This window comes from Sphaeroforma arctica (assembly GCF_001186125.1).
Source record: "Sphaeroforma arctica JP610 unplaced genomic scaffold supercont1.1400, whole genome shotgun sequence".
In the NCBI taxonomy this organism is placed as follows: Eukaryota; class Ichthyosporea; order Ichthyophonida; genus Sphaeroforma; species Sphaeroforma arctica.
In genome coordinates, this window is record NW_014039158.1 from 6,990 (window position 1) to 15,827 (window position 8,838).

An 8,838-nucleotide genomic window follows, 5' to 3' on the forward strand; every position below is an offset into this window, starting at 1 on the left:
GTTCGATACACTATTACATATACTGCAAACACAAACAGGGGAAATTGTATTTATATAATCCGAAGGACACCCCATTTTTTAATCCTATCCTCCGCCAAACACGCCCCATCCGCACGCAACCGCCAAATTGTATTGAATAAAAAACGTCCTCTTGCATGTACCCCATTTTTGACCGCGAGCCAAAATATTGACTGTATGTCGTATTCTCACCTACAATCGCCACAGAGCCGGAAGTCCCTATAGCGAGGGCGGGTCCCTTTTTGCACTGGGTCTGATCCATGCTAGCCACGGCGATGACGTCACAGATTTCCTGATCGACCAGCTGCCACAGGTACCGAATTGTTGTGTATTCTAAAAATAGAGTGAGAGGTGGCTGCGTGTAAGCTGCGTTTGTGTTATGTGTTATCTGTAGTACTACTGAGCTGTTGCGCCTTCTAAGAATAGAGTAAGAGGTGACTGTCTTGGTGTTTGCTGCGTTTTTGTGTATGATGTGTCATCTGTAGTACTACTGAGCTGTTGCTAGAGTAAGAGGTGACTGTCCTGGTGTAAGTTGCGTTTGTGTTATATGTCATCTGTAGTAGTACTGAGCTCTTGCGTCTTCTAAGAATAGAGTGAAAGGTGGCTGTCTTGGTGTAAGCTGTGTTTGTGTTATGTATCGTCTATAGTATACTTACTTCATGTTTAAAAGATAGCGTGTGAGATGACAACTTCGGTTCATGCGGTCGAGTGTTAGGTGAGGTTATGTGTCTGTCTAGGTGTGACTACGGCCAAGCATCCTGGTTAGACACTGGATTGTGATATGAAATGTATTATATACTTTTTCTTTTCCTTATCCTTCTGATCTTAGGCTAACGCACACGCAACCTACCATTTCTAGCCCTATATATAATGTATGTATGTATGTATGTATATGTATATGTATTCATCTATTTATTAAACTGGTATTTATCCTAACATTCCGTTGGTATAATACTTGGCATAGGTGGAAACCACCGATTTGATGCATCGCGAAATATTGCAACACGGAGCGTGCCTTGGCTTGGGCTGTGCTCAAATGGCGACGGGCAATGAGAGTATCTTTGAGGAGCTTAAGAATGTGCTATACAGGTATGAGTATGTATATATTATATAGATATATAGATATATATATACATATATTCTTATATATATATATACTTATATTTATGATTATATTATGTTTATACTTATATTTATATTTATGTTTGTATGTATGTATGTTTGTATATATATATATATATGTATGTATGTATGTATGTATATATATATATATATATATATGTATGTATGTATGTATGTATGTGCTTGGGTATAAGAAAATAGATTTGCAGGTATTTACGTGTGTATATGTGCTCGGGTATACCCCATTGTTACTTCTCAAAACATTCTTTTTGTAATATACACTGCCATCACACTGACACACGGACAGCAATTATGCGGTTGCGGGTGAGTCATCCTGTGAGTCATCCTGTGAGTTGATTGAATGGTACTTGAGGTTAATCTATGCTATGTAATACGCTCTTCTTGTGTCATGGGAACTGAAATCTGATTGTTACACACCCACCTTACAGTCCCATGAACATATAAAACGTTATCATTATTCCGTTTCACACACTTATATCCCACACACCCACCATACAACCCCATGAACATATAAAGCGTTATCATTATTCCGTTTGACACACTTATACCCCACACTCCCACCATACAACCCCAGGAACATATAAAGCGTTATCATTATTCCGTTTCACACACTTATATACCCCACACACCCACCATACCACCCCATGAACATATAAAGCGTTATCATTGTTCCATTCCACACACTCTTATCTCTGACTGTTTTTCTCGCAGCGATTCTGCTGTCGCGGGTGAAGCTGCGGGTCTGTCGATGGGTCTAGTCATGCTAGGCTCAGCCAACGAGGCAGCTATTGAAGACATGATCAACTACGCACACGAGGTAAACTGCATGCGTGTGTGTTAGTATGTCTACGATTGTAGTTTTGTACTTTATGTGCATGTACCTATGCCGTTTGTCGATTCCGACATATACATGTGCGATGTAGAGTTTGTTGTGATATGTATAGTTGTATGCATGCATATGTGTGCGTGTGTGGATGTTGTAAATTGACTTGTGTGTGTAAATTTGCATAAGAACGTTTGTGTATTCGTTTACCATGTGTGTTATTTTGCTATATGACTAGCACTGACAACGTACGCAAGCATGGATCGCTTCACTCTCACGCATATCCCGTCAATCCCTTATTGTCTCACATGTGACGTTTTAATCCTGTATTTTCTCATCACAGACGGCGCATGAAAAGATCATTCGTGGGCTGGCTCTAGGTCTGGCACTGATCATGTACGCACGTGAAGAGGAGGCTGATTCGTTGATCGATCGCCTGAGTGAGGACAAAGATCCCATCCTACGGTTCAGGTCTGTTTAAGCGTCGCTTTTGCGTGTGTCTGCGTAAGTACGTATGTACGTATGTATTGATATATATATATATATATATGATATCCTATTCCCCCTTTTCCATTCTCCACACTCCCTCACCCACTCACTCCACATGTCTTCTCCTAACCAATTCTCTCAGTGCCATGTACATGATCGGTATGGCTTACATCGGCACTGGTAACAACGCAGCGTTGCTTCGTTTGCTGCATTTTGCGGTGTCAGATGTCAACGACGACGTTCGTCGTGCGGCCACTACGTCACTGGGGTTCCTTCTGTTCCGCACTCCCAGACAATGCCCGGCGGTTGTGTCACTGCTCAGTGAGAGTTACAATCCACATGTCAGGTGTGTGTGTGTGTATTGTATGTGTACGTGTACGTGTATATACCTGTGTGTGTGTATGAGTGTATGTGTATATGTATGTGCAGTTAAGTGCAGCTAAGAACTACCGTATATACATTCATACAATCGTCTAATGCGAGCATCTGACAACCCGTATATCTATGTAAATAGGTACATTAATATCCCTTGATAAATACGGATTAGCGTCAGTCTTAGGCATACAGTCGTGCTGCTGAAGCCTAATATAAATAGTACAGTATTATTTTCTAGTACATATGTACATTCGCATTCACTTATACTATATACAGCCTACGCATTCACCTATACTATATACAGCCTACGCATTCACCTATACTATATACAGCCTACGCATTCACCTATACTATATACAGCCTACGCATTCACCTATACTATATACAGCCTACGCATTCACCTATACTATATACAGCCTACGCATTCAAGATTATATAGACATCTACAGAACGTACATGTGCATAGTTACTGATATATGCGTACACACACTCCTCCATTCTATTTATAGATACGGAGCAGCGCTCGCGCTCGGGTTCTCGTGTGCGGGTACAGGCATGAAGGAAGCTATTGGGCTGCTGGAGCCTATGATCAACGACGCAAAGGACTTTGTTAGGCAAGGGGCGCTCATTGCCATGGCCATGGTAATGGTGCAGCAGAGCGAACAGCAGACACCCAAGGCCACCTTTGTGCGCAAGACCTTCGAGAAGGTGTGTACATATATATATGTGTATGTCTGTGTCTGTGTCTGTGTCTGTGCATGATATGTACATGTATGGGAGAAGTATATGCGTTTTACGGCGATCATTTGTGCATAGTATTTGGGTCGAAATATAGCTTTGTGTTTTGTGTGCTGAGTTTTGCGCTGGTTGCCAGCCATGACGACGGTAGGCCTTGTGCAACCGAGCGAACGAGCAACAGACACGCAAGGCCTAACACTGCACGCAAACCCTATGCGGATGTTTGTATATGTAAGTGGTACTCACTTCGTTGTGGATGGGTATAGGCATTGGCCAGTTGTATGCACACGTGGTCACGTGGTCTGTACGGGTGTAGGGTGGGTTGGGCACGTGCCGCACGTACATGTACTTGTACTCACTTCGTTTGATACAGAATTGTACGCGGAGTGTGCGGAGTGTTTGCGATGGTTTATGAGAAGCGCCCGAATTTCCACATCACATCACAATCCCACACACTACACACTGAAGTTGGCCGGAAAAGCGACCCATTCGTACAATCCACCCCGAAAACAAATACAGTTTTTGTATTCGGTTGATCAAAACCGGATTTCTGATACTTAATATATATATATATATTATAGATTTTTGGTCGATGTGTACCGCCGTTTCGTTCGTCGCTGTTAAATTAGAAGCCAGATGCCTAGACATTCATATACTAAACCCCTCATTCTGTATGAGTATACATGCCTCTCTGTACGCGTCTGTGATTGAGTCCTAATTCTGTGGGCATACGTTGGCGTCTCCAGGTAATCGCGGATAAGTCTGAAGACACATCGGCGAAGTTCGGAGCTATTCTCGCCCAGGGTATCATCGATGCCGGGGGTCGCAATGCAACCATTTCCTTAGCCTCAAGGTACGTATTGCTCTAGTACTGTATGTTGTGCGTGCTTGTTCACTAGAGAGATTTACGAGAACGGTGTAGCTCTGGTACTGTCTGTACGTGTGTTTGTAGTACTGCATCTATGCGCATATACTTTTATTCGCTGAAGGTGCGTACTTCTATTACTGTGTGTTGTGCGTGCTTGTTCACTAGAGATTCACGAGAAAGGTGTAGCTGTGGTACTATACATGTGTTTGTAGTACTGCATCTATGCGCATATACTCTTATTCACTGGTGGTGCGTATTGCTCTAGTATCGTATGCGTACTTGTTCACTTGAGAGAGCTTTGAGAATTGTGCGTCTCGGGGTACTGTGTGTGTGTTTATAAACTTGAAATGGCTACTGCAGATAGCCTCGAGACTCGGGATATTTATTGTACTGTGCATGCGCCTGCATGCTCAAGCCAGTCATATCACAAATATCGCATATGATCATACGTATACTCCTCCGACGCACGTTCCAAGCGACGTACTTTAAGACACCTTATAGGCGCTACGTTGTCACTTTCTCGACACTATATTGTCCTTCTCTTGACACTTGACACTTTTCGTGTCACTTTCTCGCGTCTTATCTCTTCACAGGACCGGGCATACAAGCATGCGCACAGCGACTGGGCTGTTGTTGTTCTCACAGTTTTGGAATTGGTATCCCATGGCCAATTTCCTGTCACTAGCCTTCACCCCCACATCCCTAGTACTGTTGAACAAGGATCTCAAGATGCCTAAGGCGGAGGTTTGTGCATATACTTATATATGTATGTATATATAATATGTGTGTGTATAGATATATAAATACAAGTATACACACACGGACTTATTGTCTCACACACTCACTCACTCACATATATATATACATGTATTATATATTATGTATATGTATATGTATATGTATATGTATATGTATATGTATGTATATATTATTGTTATTATTATCATGATTATTATTATGATTAACCCCCCTCTCTTTCTCTCACACACACCTAAACCTCTCACCTACACGCACACGAAAACAGGTCAAATCAGACGCGAAGGCTTCGCTGTTCGCCTACCCACCTAAGATGGAAGTGGAGAAGAAAGAGAAGAAGGAGAAGGTGTCAACAGCCATCCTGTCCATCACACAGAAAATGAGAGCCAAGCAGAAGAAAGAGGGCAAAGGCGAGAAAGAGCCCGAGCCAGCACCACAGGAGGAGCCTATGGTACGTGCGTGTGTGTTTGTGTGTGTGTGTTGTGTTGGGGTGCAAATAGGGATGTGTTGGTGTGTGTTCAAGTGCCAATATAGATGGGTTGGTGTGTGTGTTCGGGTGCAAATATGGATGGGTTAGTGTGTGTGTGTTCGGATACAAATATGGATGGGTTGGTGTGTGTGTGTGTCCGGGTGCAAATATGGATGGGTTGATTTGTGTGTTCGGGTGCAAATATGGATGGGTTGGTGTGTGTGTTCGTGTGCAAATATGGATGGGTTGGTGTGTGTGTTCGTGTGCAAATATGGATGGGTGGTGTGTGGTTGTGTGGATGTGTATACGTATGGCTCTGTGGTGGTGGGTATGTGTCTGGGTGTGCTCACGGAGGATCGTGATGTTCTTACGCACAGGGCGTTTGATTGTATGCGTATGCGTTTTGGCATATACGGGCGCGTAGACTGCAAGCACTGTTGGTAAATCCAAAATGGGTTGTACTTCTGAACGTATGGCGTGAGAATAGCTACACAGTCCCACACATACTCGCCGGCCTGTTTCTCTCACTATGACTGAGCATGATATATGGGCGTATATAGTACGCTACTTATGTAGCTTCATCTATAACAGTTTGGCCCCACACGTTCTAGTGTAAGCCTCCTCAGACTTGGGGGGGGGGGCATACTTCTAACCTATACTTGTTGACTGCTACTAAGACAAGACTGTAGTTAATTGATGCCTCTGGATTGCTACGCTCCGTACCACGCAGGCGATAGACGAACCAGCTGCCGAAGAGGAGAAGCAGCCACAACCGACCGAGTATCAAATGCTGTCCAATCCCGCTCGTGTTGTGGCCGCGCAACGCCAATATGTTCATATTGAAGGAGACAGGTATGGCCATACACACTGTGTTTGTCTGTATATATGTATGTGTATATCTATATCGATATTTATATCTGTATCTTTATCCATATCCATATCCATATCCATATCCATATCCATATCCATATCCATATCCGTATCCATTTCCATATCCATATCCATATCCATATCCATATCCGTATCCATTTCCATATCCATATCCATATCTATATCTATATCTATATCTATATCAATATCTAATATATATATCTAATATATATATATATATATGTATGTATGCATGTATGTATGTATGTATGTATATACATATATACATATATATATATACGTATACGTATACGTATACGTATACGTATACGTATACATATTTTATATATATATATGTATGTCTGTATGCATGTATGTATATACATACATATATACATTTACGTATACATATATATTATATATATATATATATATGTATGTATGTATGTATATACATATATATATATATATATGTATGTATATATATATGTATATGTATGTATATATACATGTATATATATATATATAAGTATGTATGTATGTATGTATGTATATATGCATATTCGTGAAATGCGCGTACAAATGACTATTGTGCAATTCTATTATGATCAGAATCTTTTCTCGATGAACTATCTTACCACCTGCTCGTGCTCTATTTTGATATCCCAGGGATCTGACTTAGGACTATATCCGATCTTAAAGCATAAGAAAATTCTTTTAGGCCTGAACATTCTTATCTCAATACTATCCTATCTCGGCATTCAAAGTTAAAACTCTTGTTATTTGATATTGTCTCCCTTCAGGTACGAGCCTATACGTGAACTGGCTGGTATAGTGATGGTAAAGGATAAGACACCCGAGGAACCCGAGACACTGGTTGCCATGACAACGCCACACGAAGCGGATACAAAGGACGAGGAAGAGAAGAACGAAGCCGCCGCACCAGAGCCTTTTGACTTCGATTCCGATCTGGAAAACTAGATATTACTTGCTGAGAGACTATATTAGTATCAAAATTGTAGGAATAATCAGGAATATTAAAAAGATTTTGAGCCTCAGATTGGAGGATAACATTTAAAAGACTTGATTGTTCCTATGGAGGGAGTATATTTTAATAACAAAATCGTAGGAATAATCAGGAATATTAAAAAGATTTTGAGCCTCAGATTGGAGGATAACATTTAAAAGACTTGATTGTTCCTATGGAGGGAGTATATTTTAATAACAAAATCGTAGGAATAATCTGGAATACTAAAAAGATTTTGAGTCTTAAGTTAGGAAACTATTAAAACTTCTTAGTACTTCGAAGTGACTATATAAGTAATAAAATTGTAGGAATGATCAGGAGTATAAGTATTTTGAGCCATAGTTTTGAGGATAACATTTAAAAAACTAGATAGTACCTACGACGAGACTACGAGTAACAAAATTGTATGAATAAACAGAAATATTGAAGAGAAATTTTGAGCGTTAGTTTTGAGGATAACATTTAACCATATGTAACAAAATAGTAGGGAAAGTAGAATAGAGGGAGTAACCAGGAGTATTGAAGATTTTGAGCTTTTTGACTGCGAGCTTGATCCGAAAACGTGGATATTTATACTTGCTAGGGAACTATTTGGCAACAAAAATTTGGGATATTACAGATTTTGGAGTGGCTATCTATTAGAACGATCCTGGCTCAAAGATTCACCCATAGTGTAGTCAATGAAAGCTCTTTCGTTGGACTGATTAAAGGCTCATGAATAATTCAGGCAGGCCAGGGTTAGAGATCAACTACAGAAGACGAATAAGAAAGCGGCATATGCTGAAGACATCGAATTGCATTAAAAAAAAAGGGTCCAGGGACGCAAAATAATCATTTCCAAATCGTTAATAAATCCGATAATGACCAAAGTCAAAGCCTCTCGCATATTTATTCATTGACAGTTTTAGGGCGCAGTGATTCAAAAGTATATTACTGAAACCCAGGCTTTAATGTTCGGTATTATAGTGTAAATTTCTTCATCCCCCCAATAAATAGGTTGAACGTAGGCAGTGTGTTGGTACAATCTGATACGAGCAAGGCTGAGACAACCATACCGATCTGACCTGCACTCTATTAGAGGTGGGAGATATAGGTACACTGAACTGGCCGGGTGAGAGTATAACAAGCGCACGACTCCAGTTTTTCGATTCGACGTATCGGTAATAGTAAGCCGCCCATCACACGCTGTAGTAAACTTGCTCCCGTTGAAGAGGAGGCATATCAAAGTTAAAGATACAACTAACGAATCTAGAATATATATA

General features: G+C 40.8%; 1 protein-coding gene across 1 annotated transcript in view; it reads left to right on the forward strand.

The window, feature by feature from the left end:
- Nucleotides 1-7,615, forward strand: part of SARC_10812 (hypothetical protein) — a gene marked incomplete at its 5' end in the record, with an annotated part of 9,580 nt that extends 1,965 nt beyond the window's left edge. Inside the window, 11 exons of the mRNA XM_014295130.1 lie at nucleotides 226-331; nucleotides 983-1,107; nucleotides 1,873-1,978; nucleotides 2,328-2,455; nucleotides 2,616-2,819; nucleotides 3,358-3,556; nucleotides 4,333-4,439; nucleotides 5,048-5,198; nucleotides 5,479-5,661; nucleotides 6,410-6,531; nucleotides 7,353-7,615. Coding sequence (XP_014150605.1) covers nucleotides 226-331; nucleotides 983-1,107; nucleotides 1,873-1,978; nucleotides 2,328-2,455; nucleotides 2,616-2,819; nucleotides 3,358-3,556; nucleotides 4,333-4,439; nucleotides 5,048-5,198; nucleotides 5,479-5,661; nucleotides 6,410-6,531; nucleotides 7,353-7,530 — 1,609 coding nt within the window. The remainder of the gene's footprint in view (nucleotides 1-225; nucleotides 332-982; nucleotides 1,108-1,872; nucleotides 1,979-2,327; nucleotides 2,456-2,615; nucleotides 2,820-3,357; nucleotides 3,557-4,332; nucleotides 4,440-5,047; nucleotides 5,199-5,478; nucleotides 5,662-6,409; nucleotides 6,532-7,352) is intronic.
- Between the last annotated feature and the right edge of the window lie 1,223 nt (nucleotides 7,616-8,838).